This window comes from Lolium rigidum, chromosome 2 (assembly GCF_022539505.1).
Source record: "Lolium rigidum isolate FL_2022 chromosome 2, APGP_CSIRO_Lrig_0.1, whole genome shotgun sequence".
NCBI lineage: Eukaryota > Viridiplantae > Streptophyta > Magnoliopsida > Poales > Poaceae > Lolium > Lolium rigidum.
In genome coordinates this window covers 27,159,598-27,178,349 of record NC_061509.1, presented here as the reverse complement: position 1 = coordinate 27,178,349, position 18,752 = coordinate 27,159,598, and the positions used below count along the sequence as shown (strand labels likewise).

The following is an 18,752-nucleotide window of genomic DNA, read 5'->3' as shown; positions in this document are numbered from 1 at the left end:
CTAACACATGAGAAACAACGACGACAACGACGAGGATACGGCAGCCTCGTCCACCGCTGCGCCCGGTTCTCAGGCTCCTGCTCGAAGTCTCGTCTGTAGGCCCCTAAGCTCGCCCATCAGCACGTCCAGCATCTCTCGGTCCCTTGGCTTGACAAGGACCCTCCACCTCTGCATGTAAGTGATCATATGGAAGAAAGCATCAGCGGGGTTGTTAATTGTTTACCCTTCCATAGCTAGTTTGTTCCTAATGTTCCAAAGCGCCCAACATTGAGCCGCAAAGGTGAACCAAGCTAGCCTACGTAAGGACCCCGATAGATTCTGGACGAGACCAATGAAGTGTCCAGTCCCCGCCGGATTCCAATCGCAGTGCAGGAGCTTCCTAGCTCCCGCCCACATCAACTTCGCTAGGTGGCAAGAGAAGAAGATGTGGTCACAGTCCTCCTGCTCCCCACCACAGAGTGCACACGCCCCGTTGGTAGGACCGTTACGCTTGGCCACCTGAACCCCAGATGGCAATCTGCTCCTGATGAGTTGCCACAGGAAAATCTTAATCCTCGGCGGAACCCTCGTCTTCCAGACCTCCTTGAAGTGGGTCACTGCCGCTCCCTGCGTAAGACGTCCATAGATGGACCTAGTGGAGAATTCCCCCGAGGCTTCGAGGGACCATTGGACCTCATCTTCCCCCGAGTCTCGTCTGTAGCTACTTTTTTCAACTTCTACAACTAATTATGTTGGTCAACACGTAAAATCCATTGTTTGAGTACAAAAACTAGTTTTCCCATGTATTGTGTGTGGTTTCTTTTAAATCCTAATATTCCATCTCATCTATTCTGCTTTTTCCGTAACCAATTTACCAAGTACTGCCCGACAATGAGGCCAATCTTTTACTCCTCAAGCTTTGAATATATGCAATTTGAACATATGCGTAACTTGAGATCTTGTGCAGGTGTTGAGAACTAGGCTGAGGAGGTGGTGAAACAGGGCTGTGCTGCAAGCTCAAGCGCTTAGTGACCACTGTCAAGATAGTGCTGATACAAATTCTGAGCGTCAGGCTGATGTTTATATGATCCGAGATGTTGTCGACAGTTGACCAATAAGTTGGTATGCTATGGCCCTGTTTTTCTCTGTAATATGGCCATCTAGCAGGATATGACAGAACCTGGAATGTTATCTTAGTTGCCTAGATCCGGCACGGATTGTTGCATTTGTTTGTCAGATTTGTTCCTATTTGTTCACACGCTCTTGTATATCTGCAATTTGAGTACACTTAATTCGAGACATTGGGCAGGTGTTGCAGAAGGGGTTGAGGAGGTGCTGGAACAAGGCTGTGCTGCAAGCTCAAGCGCATAGCCAACATGTTCAGAATAGCGCTTATGCAAATGCTGGAGGTCAGGCTGATGCGCCGATGATTGGAGATGGTGCTGAGCCTGCAACGCAACTCACAGTTGACCACTAAATTGGCCCGCTTTTTTGCTCTGTTTTGGTCTGTAATATGGTTATCCAGATGGATATATTAGAACCTGGAGTGTTCATCCTGTGTGCCTTGATCCGACATTGATTGGCACGTTTGTTTGTCGGATAAGACAACGAATTAACGGCCTTCAGTTCATCAGCTTAACCGAGACTCTGTAAGAAGTCAGACTAAGTGTGATCTTGCTGTATGCCTGATTGTCTGTCCCTGCCGTTGTTACAACTATAATTAAGGAGAAAGGCCAACCTCCCAAAATTTCACTGCTGATGTGCTACTCTATTGTTTCCGGTCATTTCTGATTTTTCGACGCATGTAGATGATGACCTGTACTTGTGATACTGTACTTGTGATAGGAACGGGGGATAGTGATGTATAACCATCACATACAAGCCACAAAATTCTCGGGCACGTTTGGTAGCCTGCATGCTCCTTGGCTTGCATCGGCCCAGTTTTTTTTTGTCCGTTTGGTTATGAGACCGAGTCTGCGTTTTTGCAGAAACCGCTTCTCAAAGCACCCTCGGGCCAGGCCCTGGAGGAACGCCCGGTTCGGCAGTTTCCAGCGAGCCACCCCCTTATCCGCAGAACTGGAGAACGCCGCGTCGTCGCAGAGCCACCACGGGAGATGGCGGGAGGTTGCGCGGGACGCCGAAATCTCGGCGGGATGAATTCGGTCACCGCGCTCGAATTTTCGCCACCGTATATAGGGGTGGCTCTCTCACCGGCAAATCCAAATCCCCCATTTTCCCCCATTTCGAGCTCATCCACCCTACCTGATCTAGCGACATGGCCGGCTCTTCCTCACCCGCACGGTCGGCGAGGCTTGCGGCGGCTGTGGCGGCTGTGACGGCGGCAACTAGCCGCGGATGGTCGTCTTCTTCCTCTGTGTCGATGACTTCGGTTGTGGTAAGCTTCTACAAATTCTAGCATTAGATCTGATCTTTTGGGTACACAAGGGGGGGTCTGAACGAATCCACTATAGGACATTCATTCGTCGCCGGTCGAGGTTGTGGAGGTTGTCTAGGTTGCATCTGACTCTACCACGGGGACCGTTGTCGCCGTTGACTCTTCCACTGGGACGTTGGTGCTGCCTGCATCTTCGCCAGGGTGCCTGCTTCCCCGACCTCGATGCTACGTGTGGATCCTTTGACTGTAAGGCCGCTCTTACTTATCTCGATGTTCATTGAAGTGGTAGTGGTAGTTCATTGATGTGGTACTGCTTAAGGATGTGGATGTGGATGTGGTACTGGTAGTGGTGATTGTTCATTGATCTGCTAGTGCTTAAGGATGTCGATGTGGTAGTGGTAGTTCATTGATTTGCTAGTGTTTGTCATGTAGGCGATCATACCTTTGGGCTTCCCTGATCTGTTTGCGCCTACTGCGAATGCTCAGCCATGTCTGATTACAAGCAAACCAGCCATGATTTGGAAACCTGAGCTATCAGAGTTTGTGCTGAATCGGTTGGTTCAACTCGTCCGTAGCGGCGTACATGTCACCACTCTTCAGTTGTACAACCACATCAGAAACTGTAAGACGAAGTGGAGCGTCATTATAAAGATGATGTCCGATCGCATTCTGGATTGGAGCGAAGATGGTTGATGCTTCTACGACGGTGATGAAGAGACGGCGGACGAGTACATCAGGTACGAAGCCTCATTGAGTTCCTGCATAGATCTGAAAGTATATATGTGAATGTCATCCGCACTAACAGTTGTTCATTGTGGATTGCAGCGCTATCCGAAGCACCGTCAGTACGTCGGCACCCCGATCACGAAATACGCTCAGATGAAGACGATCTTCACGCCTCGGTTTGTGTGCAAGGCGCAGCTGTTCCAGCCTAACTTGATGGTCAGGGCTATCGACTTCATTGCAGACAACGAAGCAGAGTATGCCGCGTATCGTAAGCTGCAACCACCGGAGAGGAGGAGCTTGCTTAGGATCTTGCTCCGCAACCAGTTTTCTGCTTAGTGCTTCTGCTTCCTTCATCATGATCTGCTGAATTTGGGAGGTGATCTTGTATCCCTCCAATAGCTAGGACTTGCTACAACCTGATCCTCAGTCTGTAATGATGAACTTGTTCGAGGTGGTATATACTAGCCCCTCTTGTGATAAACTTGTGATGCATCACGAAATATAGTTGTTTCGCTCGTGATGCATCACCCACTAAGTAGTTATTGTGTATTACCAACACCTTTTGTGATAAACTGAATCAGATATGTGTGTTGTTATTCAGTACTGGGTAACCTCACCACTCTAATGGAAGGGGTTACCACAGTATGCAGCTATGTGCAACCAAACACGCTGTGGGCTGCACCAGCAGCGAAGAAAGTAGTGGAAACATGCAACCAAACGATGTGGCCTACCTTACTTCTCCAGCGCGCAAAAGACCGGATAGACTACCAAACGACCCGACTTTCATGGCCCATGCCCGTTCGCGACGCGTAGGTGAGCCCATCTCACTAGCACGGTGAGCCACGAAATGGATATAGGGTACCACACGCGCCCCTCATGCTTCCATTCCCAACTACGTATTTCCAGTACTTGTGTCATGGAAACTTCACAAGAAGCACTCCAGTCCATACATAGTTATGCACTATTTACTAGGAGTATTATATACTTCTTCCAAAAAGAAATATAAATAATATAAGTTTTTTTCTTCTGGAAACAAAATCTAGTCAGGAGTTTAGCACATGCATTTACAATCAAACGGTCAATATGCCACCACGTGGCAAGCATCCGGTCATTCACGCAGGAGAGAAGAAGGGCCAAGGCCACAGGTTTATCCGTTACCACCACCGCGCGCGCGTCTCGCTTCCGCTAAACCTCTCCGGCCATGGAAGCCTTCGCCGCCGCCCCCGCGGCCGGCGTGTTCGCGGGAGCCGGCGCCACCGTGAGACCCGCCGTCACGCTCCGCCGCCGCAGCAGAGGGGCCGGGCTGGTGCGCCTCGTGCGCGCGCCGCCGCCGCGCGCCGGCGGCGGGGACGGAGGGGACCTGCCGCCGCTGGACAAGTGGGACATGATGGAGCTCGAGTTCGGGCGGTTCCTCGGGGAGGACCCCAAGCTCACCCTCGCCAAGGTGGAACTCTCTCCTCTCATGTCACCATTTCTTCCTGCTGCACGTTATCTCACCCTTAGAAAACTGTGGATAAGATTTTAAGATGTTATCTTATCTGAACACTGGAATGCAAAATTAATTTCTACTCCAGTTCGAGATGCCATGTCACATTGGTCCTACTTATAGCTATATGATCACTGCGAGTATGACGTTTGCGCTGAAACTTGGCTGCATCTGTCATGACTTTGAACCACTGCAACATCCAGTAAAAATATACTGCCCCATGTGCTGTTATCCGTCTGCGTTTGATTCTGGATGGCTGGCGTGTGTACCATATTCCGTTAAGTTCCGTCTCATGGTTTAATAGTTTATATCAATCATGCTAAACTAGTTGGTTGAAATATTCCATTTTTAATAGACATTATATATAGTTCCATTCTGGTTGCGAATTTTCTAGCAACAGAGACTGTTCCCCGTTGCTACTCGTCATGGACTCGGAGTTATAATTAGCAGTACACTATGTGAGTAGGTGAATTACTTTTCTTCACAAATACGTAATTACGCTAGGTGTATTCCTGTTTTGTTTTGCACGTATGGAAGTAGAGGGATTTCAAGTACAGATCCCAATATATTGCTTATATTTCAGGATGTGTTAACCACGAACCTGCTTGCCACATGATATAACAAATTGGCATCACGCATTGGTGCTACGTTGTGGAAACATGGTTTCCTTAGTTTTATTCTTGTCAGCAATCATGAACCCTTGCCTTGCGCGTTGTTGAATTACACTTTCAGATACTGCTGAAGAAGTCGGACCCGGATGCATCATCCCTTGATGTGGATAAACTAGTTGCCAGCAAAAAGGACAGGTTGGATGTTATTCTGAAGGAGTTCATGGAAGCTAATAAGCAGGACAAGGCTTCCACCACAGAAGAGGCAGTCAGCAATCCAGTGAAAGCCCAACAACCTCTGGGTGTTCCAAGGCCTGCACTGAGCAAACCAAAGCTAGATGAGGCTTCTTTGAGCTTGCTACGGCCAGTAGGAAGCAAACCGAAGCGAGTTGAGCCACCTTTGGCTCTGCAAAGACCAGCAGTGAGCAAAGTAAAGGTAAATAAGCCTTCTTTGACCTTGATGCGACCAATGGGGAGCAAACCAAGAGCACAAGCAAAGCTGGTGCAAGATAGTTGGCCTAGCAAGGAGAGTTTAGCTGCAGGAACAGAGTCAGGCGAGAATGGAAGCACCTCAACAGAGGATAATGTGGACGTCACCCTGCGCAAACCCACCGTGCATCAGAGTGAAGATGATGAACCAGAGCTGAAGACGAAACCAGATGTCAACTTGAAAATGAGGAAAGATATGGATGAGGATTTATCCAACATTTCTCTTCTTCAAAAGCCAGAGGCCACAAAAGATACTGCTGCTGCACTTGCCTCTGCTGGCTCTGCCTCAATTGCCGCTGGAGAGGATACTGATGAACGTGAGGCAGGTAAGGGAGACATAAGAGATCTATGATTAGTTTTCTATCATCCATGGTGTTAATGTTATGTTAGTATTCTCAAGGACTACAACCATCTGAGGAAAGTTTAATTCAACAAGTAGACACTTCTCCTCTGGAGAACCAATCAGTGACCAGCAATAATTTCTCTATGCAAGCTTTCTTGCAAGGAAGACCGAGGTACATTCTGATGCAACACTGCAGTTATATTTTTATAAAACATTTTCATCATTTGATTTCCAATGATTGGTTGAAGCTCTAGTTGCACCAGTTCATATTGTATTTTTTATCCCTGTTCTTGTGTTTGTGAAGTACTATTGTCGTCGTGCTTTTCCTCCATGTTGATTCATCCGGCGACCTAACATGCAATTATTACATTGTAGGAAAGACCTGTCTGTTGAAACATTGCCATCACAAGTGGATGCTGGGAAAAAAGCTGATAGTGATGAAGATAAAAAAAGTTTTGTTGACGATGGAGGGAATGTCTTAGCATCAACATTGGAGGTAATGCGACTCCTGATATTTGAGCATCAGGACATTTTTTTTTTTTTGCGATAAGAGCTTCAGGATCTTATAGTCTTGCAGAATGAACCATCGAACTTACTGGAGTGAATGCAGTTTTTTTTTTGGGAGGAGATGGCCCCCTAGTAGCCTTTTAGTTCTTGCAAATATGAATACTGAGCTGCTGAATCACTAACACAGGACATCACTGAGAGTGACTGGGCAAGGCTAGAGCATTATGCAAGTACTGGAGAAAGGGTTGAGGTGGAGCTGATTAACTGCAGTGCGAAGGGATTTGTCGTATGTGCTTAGTCCTTTTCGAATCAACAATTTTTACTATCAAATTTATTCCTGTTTAATGTTTGTCTGAGCTTCGTTATGAATTCGTACCAGGTGTCACTCGACTCAATGATAGGTTTCTTACCATATCGTAATCTTGCTACAAAATGGAAATACTTAGCTTTTGAGACTTGGTTAAGAAGGAAGGGTGGTGATCCTTCATTGTATAAGCAGAGTATGAGCATGGAGGAAGGTTCTGAGGTTAATGATAGGAGCATAGAAGAAGAATCTAGCTCAGTTTCAGAAGTAGCTCATCAGGATCAAGGAACTCTGCAGTCTAGGCTGAAGTTTGAAGAACTTCTCCGAACATACGACGAAGAGAAATCCAAGTTCTTATCATCATTCATTGGTCAAGTATGACTCTGGTGCTTGTGTCCCAACATTCAATCTCGTGTGTATTCTTTTCGTAACATGCCATTGTTTTGCAGAGGCTCCGAGTATCAGTTGTCCTGGCTGACAGGAATTCCAAGCGACTATTTTTCTCTATGAGGCCAAAAGAAAGTGATGAATTGATTCAGAAAAGGAAAAGTCTGATGGTACTTCTTCTCTCATTTATATTCCTAAGTTTTTATGGTAATATTGCGGAAGCCAATTGAACATGTCAAGTTCAGTTGTCTTGGTTGTTTGAGTCAAGTTTTACACGCAAACATATACTGAATCTCCTGTATCCACATCCTAGTTCTTTAGCTGCACCCTTTTCTTTAAAACAAACAAATATTTGTTTCTACTAAGTGTTGGCAATAGAATTATTCCTTGAGATGAAATAAATAGATCTTTGTCACTTGTCATTGTTTTGTATCCTATTGGAGTGAAGGCAGTGTTTGTTATTCTAATTTTATTTCTACACAACCATACAAATTAATTTCTTATTTTGCAGGCTAGGCTTAATGTTGGAGATATTGTCACATGCACCATAAAGAGATTTGTTTACTTTGGGATATTTGTTGAGGTAGGTCCCATTCTTGCCTTGGATGATTTTCTTTTCAAGTTCAGCAGCTAACTGGTTTTTTCAAAGGTTGAAGAAGTTCCTGCACTGATTCAGCAGTGGGAAGTGTCCTGGGATGAGACCTTAGATCCATCAGTTTCATACAGAATTGGTCAGGTAGTACTTTAGTAGTCGTGATTAGTTGTTTTATTTAACTTTTTTCTCTTTAAAGTTTTATTTATTGAAGCTGCCTCTGTATACTGAAGCTATGTCTCCCTTGGAACAACCATGTGTTTTCCTCACTTGTTACATGGGTCACGCTTATTTAACAACTCAACTTAGCAGCACTAAAATGCTCATAATGTTATATAATTTTATGATGCAAAAAAACTATTTTCACTTCCAGGTTGTTGATGCTAAAGTTATTCAACTGGATTTCAACAATAGCCGCATCTTTTTGTCACTTAAAGATGTAAAGGTACTGGGATGTTCAGCAGTACCCCCCTTGTTCTCGTATTTTCCATAACGTTAAGTTGCTGGTTATAGATACTTTTTTTCTCATGTGTTGCTGTCCTTGTTTTCCAATGCTATGCAGCCAAGTCCGCCAGTAGGGGCCTTGGAGCCAGTCATTGGCGATGAAGAGTCACTTGATGGTTCTCTTGAACCTGCACAGGCAGACTTTGAGGTATGTATGAGTTCATCTTTCATTGAGCATCATTTCATGGTTAGGGGTGTTGAAACTAAGGCTGCTGTATTGTAGTGGCCTGAGGTGGATTCCCTGATCGAGCAGCTGAAAAACATTGAGCAAGTTAAAGATGTGTACAAAGGAAGGTTCTTCCGTAGCCCAGGATTAGCTCCAACGTTTCAGGTGAGATGAATAAAACTTAAATGTTTAGTGGTCACACAGTTATGCAGTCTGGTTCCTGGAACTGAAGCCATCTAATACTTACCAGGTATACATGGCATCTTTGGTTGGCCGCAAATATAAGGTCCTTGCGCGGTATGGAAACAATGTGCAAGAGGTACGAGCTTTTAATGTTAAGCTTATCCGAATCAGCATGAGTGCTGAAACTTTCAGTTGCTCACGTAGTGTTGGTCTACTCCTATGCAGGTGATGGTGGAGACATCATTGGACAAAGAAGGGCTGAAAGAGGCAATTTTGATGTGCACTAATAGAGTGAGCTGATCATCGGGGCCTCCATGCTGGGACTGCACAAAGCCAATTTTCATGAGATCATTTTGAGGTCTGAAAGCCTATATAGCTAACTTGATCCTGTCGGAGGTGAAGAGACTCCCGTAGAACAGTAAGGCAACTGGATGACTGTCGGTTTCGACCACTTTGTAAATCTCTGGGTCTTTTTCCTTTGTATAAACTTCTATAGAGGTTCCATGGTCCGAACGGGGCAACACACCTGAGAATCATTAACCGAGAGACAGAACCTGTGGTTGGAGAGCTGTTATCTAAACGTAGTTTACTGTCTAAGTTGGGTTTAAATTTTGAAATTATGTGTCTCAGCCCTTAAATCTCAAATATTGTGTGTTGAGTTGAGTTCTTTTTGTCAGTGGAGTGCTGATACATCCATGGGATGCAAGTGGGCTGCTTTTCACGCCATGGATACACAGGGTAACTGGCTCAAAATTTTGGGATAAAGGTGATCATGGTCGATGTATCGAGCAATGGAGGTCTAGTAATCTGAATTCAACGAGCACATTTCTGCCACATGAAGGGAGAAGAGAAAGCCAATACGTGAATAGAAGAAGGCAAATACAAGTATAAATAAAGAGGCCCTGGGAAGAGAAAGCCAAGACGTGAACAGAAGAAGAAAAGCAAACCTAAGTATGAATAAAGAGACCCTGGGACTAGACATGAACTTGAGATCCCTGGACTCTAATACCATCTCAATCTTCATGCACTGATCAACGCAACCAAAAATTCAAACTGACAAAAAGAGCTGGTAGAATCCACTAATACACTTTACAAACATAGCGAACAAGTAGTGCGAAACCAGCGTGACATTTTTTCTGGAGGAATCTGCTCGGCATAGTTATGAAGCTAGAAACATAGTAGTAACATTATTCCAAGTCCTAACTGGTGGAAAGGCTAGTACAATTCGTTTATACAGTTCACAACATAGCGAACAAGTAGTGCAAAACCAGCCTAGCGTTTTTTTGGAGGAATCTGCTCAGCAAAAACACAGCAGTAACCTTATTCCATCTGTATTCAATCTTAATGTACAATGAATAAGCCTACCTTTCAATTCGTAAAGATAATCTTCCTAGAGAATCTCAAGGAGCAACTCCCGATATCTACTCGGACATGGTGGGGGAGCCAGAACCTCAAACTTGTGTAGTCAAATAATCACGAAAAATAATTTAGCCAAACGAAAATAAAATGGATGTATGAAGTGTCGTTTTTTGTGATTCTTTAGAATGTGGAACACTTGTTTATCTCATATCATTGGATACAGCTATGAGCATTCCTACTTTCACGGAATCAGCGGGGGCCTACGATTACTAGATGCAACCGGCTTATGCTAGAGAATAGGATTCCCAAGCGGAAAAGCCATGAATAGGGGTCCCTTGTTTTTCTTTTTGTACTCAGAGTAGAAGAAATCCGCGCGACGAGAACGCGGCCGCCGCTCTGAGTTTCTTCTCCCGGCGAGAGACAGCGGGTTCTCCTCCTCTGGCGGCGCCGTCGACCTCTTCCTCCGTTCTCTCTGGCAGCCTTCCTCGCGGCCGTCAAAACAAGCTTGCTTCCCCTCTCGTGGCCCCGGCTGCCCGCACACCGCCGCGTTCAGTTCAGGTTTGCATCCTCTCCTACCTAGAGGCTCAAGCAGTACACATCCAATTTTAGCAGATTTGTTCATCCTGTTACCTTTCCTCCACCAATTTCATTCTCTTTGCGCTCCTCTTTGCTGATTGATTTTAGGGCGATTCCTCCTTTTCCCTGTTTGGCCTATTCATGCAAACTTTTATTTTATTTTATTTTAGATGACCTATTCCTGCAAGCTGGTTTGCAGAGTTATGACACTTTTTTTCCAAGCGACTCCCCACAGGGATCGAATTTTCATTACTAGAGATAACAAAAATACAACGTCAGCCGTTCTTCGTCAGTTATATTTACATCAAAAAGAATCAGGCTACCCAAACTATAACATAAGTTCACATCCACCTCAAACATGCTCATAGAGGGAGCAAGTGCCTTCCCAGCAACAACAAAGAGGACAAGTTTTGGATCAAAAGCACGACAGACGACGAACGGAACAGAGAGCCATTTTCTTTGTTCCAGATAGTTATCAGGATTCCATATCATCAGCAGCATCTTGTGCGTCAGTCTCCATGTCTTCACCAGCTTGGTTGGTCAGACAACGAGTGCCAGCCATTGCTGTGCTTCCTCCACCATCACCAACTCCAGCACCCAGGGCCAGGTTGAGGAGGGCATCCGCGCCTTGTCGGAGCTGCACCGCGTCAGCCTCCGGGTGAAGACCTGCCCAGTATTTCATAAAGGCAAAAGCAAGACAAATTAGATCAACTGGATTTTTTTAAAAATTTCGCTCAAAACAGGAACTGTTACGCGTTTTCCAAATCGCCCAGCAAATGGCTGCCATGCCGGCGATCTGAACGTTGCGACTCACATGGGAGACCTGTGGCATCCACCAGAAGTACTGAGCAAATGATCTAGGACGGGTAGAAGCACCCACAGCCGTCCTCACCAAGCTCCAAACATACTTAGCTGCAGGGCAAGAAAAGAAAAGATGCAAAATGGTTTCATGTGTGGAACAGAATTGGCAAAGAGGATCCCCTGTCCAGTTCCTTTTCATCAAATTATCTTTTTTAGCTATGGCATTATGCCAGATCAGCCAATGCCACACTTTGATTTTCAATGGGATTTTACTTTTCCACAAGTGTTTGAAAGATCTATCCAGACCATTCCTGCACAGCTGTTTGTACAAGCTTTTTACTGTAAATTGACCATTTTAGTCCATTTCCAGCCTGATTTGTCCACCTCATCAGATAGGGTCACCTGATTCAAAATATTCACCAGCCCATCCCATTGCACATATAGATCAGTGGTTAACCATCTCGTGAAGGTCAGTCTCCAGCCCAACTGGGCAGCAGCAGCCAAAGAAATTTTTTGTTCATTACAAATATCATAAATCTCAAGGAATTTGTCTTTAAGTGGTGAGTGTCCACACCAAACATCTTCTCAGAAACTAGTTCTGCAACCATTTCCCACTTTCATTCTTCTGCCACACAAATATATATCCCTGACATGAAGCATATCTGACCACAAGGGGGAGTCACCATTCCCGTGTCTAGCCCATTGAATCCCTGCATCTCCCAGATATTTTCTCCTCATGAACTCTTGCCAAGGCCCCTCTTCTTTTTCCAATTTCCACCACCGCTTGCACATCAAGCTTATATTGAATTTGTACAAATCCTTGATCCCTAAGGCTCCTTTGCATTTGGGCTTACAAATCCATCTCCATTTGACAAAGTGGTATTTTCTTTTATTGGCATCACCAGCCCAAAAGAGAGCTCTAATGGGTTTTGAGATTGCTTCAACAGTTGACTTGTGCAGTAATCTCATGGACATTTGGTATACTGCAATATTAGATAGGCAAGCATCAATTTTGACCAGTCTCCCTCCAATAGACATAGCTCCACCCATCCAACCACCCATACTCTTTTTTACTTTTTCTTCAATAAAATGCATTTCAGCCACAGTCTTCTGGCCAGATAATTAATAGGCCAACTCCCACTTTTGAAAATTAAACAGATTCAGTCTCACTCTTCTCAAAGTTAATTTTTAAGCCTGACATAGATTCAAAAATATATAGCATCAATTTCAAGTTTCTAGCTCCCTCCATGTCATCCAGCATATTGAAGAATAGCCACACCCTGTTCCACCAAATTATCAGCCAAGCCTTTCAGCAAACCATTTCAAGACAATCATTTTGGAGAGACTGTTGGTACCCATGTTGAACAAGAAGGGAGCAAAAGGATCCCCCTGTCTAATACCTTTGAAGCTACCAAAGTATGGTCCCTGAATTATGACACTGAATTATATTAGAGCATTTGTTGGCTAAGATATAAGATAGAGTGCACGTAATCTTTCTCATGGTTTTTTATTCACTGTTATTTTTCTTATGAAACGATTGTGTGCTGATTTCTTCCCTTTTTACCAGTTTATTAAGATGAAATGTGACCCAACTTTGGTTGTTTCCGTTTTTGAACGACTGTATTATGCTTTATTTAATTCGAGTTATGTATTTGGGTATGTTTGCGGTGATTATAAAAACATGTATACACGGTATTTCTGCAACATACCCATTGTCTATTTGTGGCAAAAACCTATACTTCTCTAATGGCTAGTTTATGAAATACGAGGCATCATCACTCATTAGTCAAAGCAGAAAATTCTCTTACCTTATTTGTTTGTTTTTAGTTTTCTGTTGGCATTTAAATCATGCTGGTAGAACACCCTAGTAGAATGTGTATATCGGATGGGATGGTAATGACTTTCATTCCCAAGAGTGGGTGCGCAACATGAATCAGGCCTTCTTGGTGCTTTTGAATGTGTTTTTGATGATGATAAATTTGGAGTTGGTTGTCCTTGTAGAAGTTGTTGCAATAGAACTAGACATTGAAAAAGACATAATGAACTTTCTTACTTTGTATCTCTGTCAAACATGATTTATGCCTGGGTCTGATAGACTGGATGTGGAACGTGTAGGCCAAACTCCATTTGTTCTCCCAAGGCACCTCCTCTCCATGGCGCCCTCGTCATCACCGCTGGCCAGACGCCTCGTCGTACTCTACGCATCGCAAACTGGCAACGCCATCGACGTTGCTGAACGTGTAGGCCGAGAGGCTGAGCGCGGAGGCTGCCCAGCTGTCGACGTCCTCTCCATGGATAGATTCAATCCCGTAAGCTGGGAACCCTAGAAAACTCCACCCCTGAAAAACCATCCGTGTGATGTCATATGAACATCACTTGCTACTTCCACTTGTTTGTGCAGAGTTACTTGCCAGGTGAAACGTATGCGGTCTTCATTGTGTCCACCATGGGGCAAGGCGATCCCCCAGATCCCATGAAGGTAGGGAGATTGAGACAATTCTTTTGTTTGGTAGTTCTTAGAGTGCCGATTTTTCTGATCGACATTTTTTGTTTGGGTTTCGGATCAGGATTTTTGGAAATACCTTCGCAAAAAGCATCTGGGTGCACAGTGGCTGGAAGGGTTACATTATGCTGTGTTTGGGCTCGGCGATTCAAGCTATGCGAAGTACAATGTGAGTCTTCAGACTAGATTCTGCAGCCTGCTATTGCGCTATGTGCTGTTTATAAATTTTAATACAAACATTTGGTTCATATGTTGAAATGATCTGGAGTTAGTTAATTTTGGGGAATTAATTATTGATATGGCATTCCAAAGTACTAGCAACACGTGATGGTGTGCAGGATTATAAAAGAAGTATATGGTTATACCAAGACTCTATTCATCTGTTTTGGTGGCAGATGCAAAGGATGATTTTGGAGATACAACTTGTTTGTGCCTTACCTATCATTAGTCAAAGGTTTTTTCAGTTACTTCACAGATTGTGAAAATGTTGCAAACATTGCTAGAGTTATGCCATATTCAAATGCTTAGGTAGAAACATCATCAAAATAACAAGTTCATATTGGAATAGCCAGTTTTACATCACAATCAGGAAGTAACTTTTTTTTATGTTCCAAAACATGCATATTTGCTGCATGACCAACCATGCTGATTTCTCATTACTTTCTCGGCCGTATTGCCATGTTTTTATGCTAATTTTCTTTTCAAGAAAATCTTGGCTAGTAGATTATTATTACTCTGCAATCATCACTATTATGATTTTTCAAAATCGTACATGCTTCTTGTTTCTATTTTCCTCTTTAGAGCTGTGTTTGCGCTGCAGTTTCCTGCAATAATGCTCGATCAAAGGCTTTTTGATCTTGGTGCAGATCGAATCATACAAAAAGGCTTGGGAAATGATCAAGATAATTCAGGGTATGCTTTTATTATCCTCTTTTCTTTTGTAGTTGATATATTTTTTATATTCATGTGTGGGCTCTTGAGAAGTCAAATAACATGATTTTTCGGTTACATTTAAACATTGTTTTTAACATTTTGATGGAAAGCATCTTTTTCGGGGAGTTCCAAATCAATTATCTACTCCATGGTTGCTGAAGAGGGAGTACTCAAATGTGTCTAGTAATATGAATTGGAGGAAGTACTGAATTTTTTTTTTATATACCAGATATGAAGGAGCTCTGGATCCATGGTTGCAGTCTTTGTGGAAATCTCTGAATCAAAAAAATTCGCCACTGTTACCAAGAATATCTGATGCCACTCATCCTAATTTAAATACTTTGGGGGATGCAATGGTTGAAGTCATCTATTACTCTGCTCCAGAAGATGCTGCCATTTCAGGTGGGAGGTCTCAGTTTTGCTAATGTTTACCAGTAATCTGTAAAGGCCCTTAATATTTCTTATAAATTCTCTCTGTCATCTTCCCCAGACCCCAAAATGTTAATTGAGAGATCACGCTCAATGTCTCCTGCTCTAAAGTGCCATAATGAAGGAGAACCACAATTCATGTTACAAATGGTATTTTGTTCTGCACCCTCTGTAAGAGCTTTATAGTTGAAAACAGTTTTTATTTATCCTTATGAATGTGTAGCTTAACAAGAAATTCTACATGTGGATATACATCCATCTGTAGGGAATCTTCTGCATTTACATATAAGATATCACCCTATCTCTTGTGTATTAGGTCGCTGAGTCAGGAACTTTAATTTGCTGTAACCCACCAAATTCTTCACTGGCTGAAAGGTTTGAACTCATTTTCATAGAAGTAGATTTCCTAACTGGTAGGCGGTAGGCTATTTTTATACGGCCTTGAAGTATTATGCACGCCCTTGCATGGTAGAATTTCTGTTGACTGGTGATGAGGGCATGACCACGTGAGGCACCTTATGCTGGATTAACAAATTTCTACATAATAGCTGGGATTTCCGTGAACAAAGAATAACTGGGCTGTGGTGTAACAAACTCAGGCTGGGGAGAGTAATTGTTCATTATGGGGATGCTTCGTAGGTATTGTGACTATAAAATAAATTAATGATGCAATATAATTTAGTTGTACCATTTTTTCGCTTAGTTTCTGTCATTGATGATACTGCTAACCATTTTAGGTAACAAATCAATGTTTGACCAAGGGAAATTCTGACAGAGATGTCCGCCACTTTGAATTGGAAGATCGATGTTCTGTATGTTCTTTGATCCATATGATCATATTCGGTTGTAACCATCTTCTGAACATGTGAAAGAAACTAAAGATTGTTTACTTTTTTCCATTTTAGCCCATCAGTTATCAAGTTGGCGATGTCCTAGAAATACTACCAAGTCAGAATCCGTCAGCTATTGATAATTTCATTAAACGCTGTAAGTTGGATCCAGAATGTTACATAATGGTATGTGGATCTGTTTTTGTCGCTTTTTGGATTCAGTTTTTGTTTCTTCTTTCTGTGTGTTTCTCTGCTACAGAGGTAGCTTTAGTTTCTTAACACTTTCGCGGCCCACAATAGTAGCTATGTGCACATTCCTTTGTTGGAAAATCAAATATAACTGCCTTTAGCAGGATTTTTTGTCTAGCAGCTAGCAGTTTATCTTGGTTTAGACAGTATACCTTTTTTTTTCTCTATTAGTGCACGATTCTTGACTTTATCCATTAAAAGGGACATGTAGATGTGGTTATATCTTGTTGTATATCTTCTCAACTAGTCAACTTGTTGCAGTTATGTTGCTAACCTAAGTGGAAACAAAAAAAAAATTCTTCCCAGATTCAAGCAAAGGGTGGGAACAAACTTTCCAAAGGTTCACCTATGAACAGTTTTATGGATCCCGTCAAGCTAAAGACCTTTGTTGCTTTAACAATGGATGTTACATCAGCTTCCCCTCGGCGATATTTCTTTGAGGCAAGAAGGAAAATTAGCCCGAATGCTTCATCTGATGCACATATTTTATAGTTCTTTGATATGTTACATTGGCCTCTGAAAACCTGATGTTTATATATGACTAACATGCCATCTCTATGCTCATAAGACACCAATGTTCTTCTGTAGGTCATGAGCTATTTTGCTACAAATGAAAATGAAAAGGAAAAACTCCAGTATTTTACTTCTCCTGAAGGAAGAAACGACATGTACTCGTACAATCAGAAGGAGAACCGGACTGTTCTGGAAGTAAGTACTGTCCTTGCCATTGATTTTAATAACAAAGTTCCTGCAGTACATAGCATGCCTGTTGTCCTTTGACTTGAACTGTTTGTTCTTCAAAAGTGTCATGAATTTGTTCTCCTTTTAGGTGTTGCAGGAGTTTCCCTCGGTGCACATGCCTTTTGAGTGGTTGGTACAACTAACGCCTCCACTGAAGAAAAGAGCCTTCTCCATATCGTCATCCCCATTAGTCCATCCAAACCAGATACACTTGACTGTTAGTATTGTATCGTGGCATACTCCTTTGAAGAGGACACGGCAGGGTCTCTGCTCTACATGGCTAGCAGGGCTCTGTCCAGATGAAGAGAACATTATACCATGCTGGATACAACGAGGATCCCTGCCTCCTCCACGGCCATCGATTCCTCTCGTGCTTATTGGACCAGGAACAGGATGTGCACCGTTCCGCGCATTCGTGGAGGAAAGGGCTGCACAGAGTGTGGCAGAACCAACTGCTCCTGTTCTATTCTTCTTTGGCTGTAGAAATCAGGACAGTGATTTTCTGTACAAGGAATTCTGGTTAAGTCATGCACAGGAGCAGGGGGTGCTGTCCCTTAAAAAGGGTGGTGGTTTCTTTGCTGCTTTTTCTAGGGATCAACCTCAAAAGGTCTATGTACAAGACAAGATAAGAGAGCAGGCCGGGAGGGTGTTGAACATCTTGTGCTCCGAGGAGGCCATGATATACGTTGCTGGGTCTTCTACCAGAATGCCCGCTGATGTTTCAGCTGCATTGGAACAAGTTGTTTGCCAGCAGGGTGGTTTTCCAAAAAAACATGTTGAGGGATGGCTGACGAAGCTGAAAATGGGTGGTAGGTTTATCATCGAGACCTGGTCATAATTTGGATGTATGTTGAACATGAAAGGAGTATCAGTTCGAGGAAGCCATACGTTACTTACCATGTATATATGGCATCTTTAGTTGGTCACAAGTATAGGGCCCTCTCGCTGTATGGAATCGAAGAGGTATAAACTTCCAACATGGAACCTAGCGGACTCTGCAAGTATACTGAAAATTTCAGCTACTCAGATATTTTTGGCCTACTCCTTCGCAGGTGATGGTTGAAACGTCACTGGACAATGGAGGGCTGAAACTACAATGCACAAAATTTTGATGTGCACAAATAGAGTGAGCTGATCCTCAGGGTTTCATGCAGCCAATTTTCACGAGATTATTTTAAGACATGGAAGCCTGTTCTCAGCTCGATCTCATCGGAGAGGAAGAGACTCCCGGGATGAAAAGCTCACAATCCCTACCTCGCTTGCACGTGAGTGAATCATAGATTTGGAGACAACAGCTGCGGTTGGGAGAACTGTTTTTGCATAAGTAGTTTAATGTTAAGCTGGGTTTAAATCTTGCATTTGGTGCCTCGGCTCTTAAATCTTAAATTGCCTGTTCTGAGTACTTGCTAACCCATATATCCATCCATCCATGCAAGTTCTTGAACTCCGAGTGTTGCTTGCCGAAGTCTATGAACAAGAATACATGCTCATCATGATAAAGTATTTTTTTTAAAATCCATAACACTGTAGAATAAAAGTCATGCATTTTCAATGTCAGGTGTCCATGTTTTAGCTGATGCAGAATGCAGACATATATCGCCTCGCCCTTATCGTAGCAAGGGTCTGAACTTAGACGATGAGAACTGAATTAGCCAAGAAATA

At 43.3% G+C, this 18,752-nt stretch overlaps 2 protein-coding genes and 1 long non-coding RNA gene across 3 annotated transcripts; all 3 read left to right on the top strand.

The window, feature by feature from the left end:
* Window positions 1–822: 822 nt before the first annotated feature.
* On the top strand, window positions 823–1,677 carry LOC124686134. Its single transcript, XR_006997730.1, has 2 exons — window positions 823–1,101; window positions 1,289–1,677. It is a non-coding gene; the product is annotated as an uncharacterized LOC124686134 (long non-coding RNA).
* Window positions 1,678–4,296: 2,619 nt separating this feature from the next.
* LOC124691474 lies at window positions 4,297–9,345 on the top strand. The gene is made up of 14 exons (XM_047224751.1): window positions 4,297–4,544; window positions 5,319–6,009; window positions 6,084–6,198; window positions 6,402–6,522; window positions 6,721–6,819; window positions 6,913–7,212; window positions 7,287–7,394; window positions 7,736–7,807; window positions 7,874–7,960; window positions 8,190–8,261; window positions 8,379–8,468; window positions 8,544–8,651; window positions 8,737–8,805; window positions 8,895–9,345. The coding sequence occupies exons 1-14, from the start codon at window positions 4,302–4,304 to the stop codon at window positions 8,967–8,969; spliced, it is 2,250 nt and encodes a 749-aa protein (XP_047080707.1). The 5' UTR covers window positions 4,297–4,301; the 3' UTR covers window positions 8,970–9,345.
* Window positions 9,346–13,558: 4,213 nt separating this feature from the next.
* On the top strand, window positions 13,559–17,949 carry LOC124689403 (NADPH-dependent diflavin oxidoreductase 1-like). Its single transcript, XM_047222943.1, has 11 exons — window positions 13,559–13,714; window positions 13,807–13,884; window positions 13,973–14,077; window positions 14,729–14,820; window positions 15,071–15,243; window positions 15,332–15,420; window positions 16,008–16,082; window positions 16,176–16,286; window positions 16,656–16,790; window positions 16,938–17,057; window positions 17,179–17,949. The coding sequence occupies exons 1-11, from the start codon at window positions 13,559–13,561 to the stop codon at window positions 17,926–17,928; spliced, it is 1,884 nt and encodes a 627-aa protein (XP_047078899.1). The 3' UTR covers window positions 17,929–17,949.
* Window positions 17,950–18,752: the final 803 nt, after the last annotated feature.

What these genes read in the sequence shown, in the direction of transcription:
- LOC124689403 (XM_047222943.1), top strand. Translation starts at nt 13,559, where the DNA reads ATGGCGCCCTCGTCATCACCGCTGGCCAGACGCCTCGTCGTACTCTAC. An exon ending in ATCCCCCAGATCCCATGAAG is followed by an intron (nt 13,885 to 13,972) that starts GTAGGGAGATTG and finishes GTTTCGGATCAG; the next exon opens with GATTTTTGGAAATACCTTCG. An exon ending in AATTGGAAGATCGATGTTCT is followed by an intron (nt 16,083 to 16,175) that starts GTATGTTCTTTG and finishes TTTCCATTTTAG; the next exon opens with CCCATCAGTTATCAAGTTGG.
- LOC124691474 (XM_047224751.1), top strand. Translation starts at nt 4,302, where the DNA reads ATGGAAGCCTTCGCCGCCGCCCCCGCGGCCGGCGTGTTCGCGGGAGCC. An exon ending in TTCTTGCAAGGAAGACCGAG is followed by an intron (nt 6,199 to 6,401) that starts GTACATTCTGAT and finishes ATTACATTGTAG; the next exon opens with GAAAGACCTGTCTGTTGAAA. An exon ending in AGAAAAGGAAAAGTCTGATG is followed by an intron (nt 7,395 to 7,735) that starts GTACTTCTTCTC and finishes CTTATTTTGCAG; the next exon opens with GCTAGGCTTAATGTTGGAGA.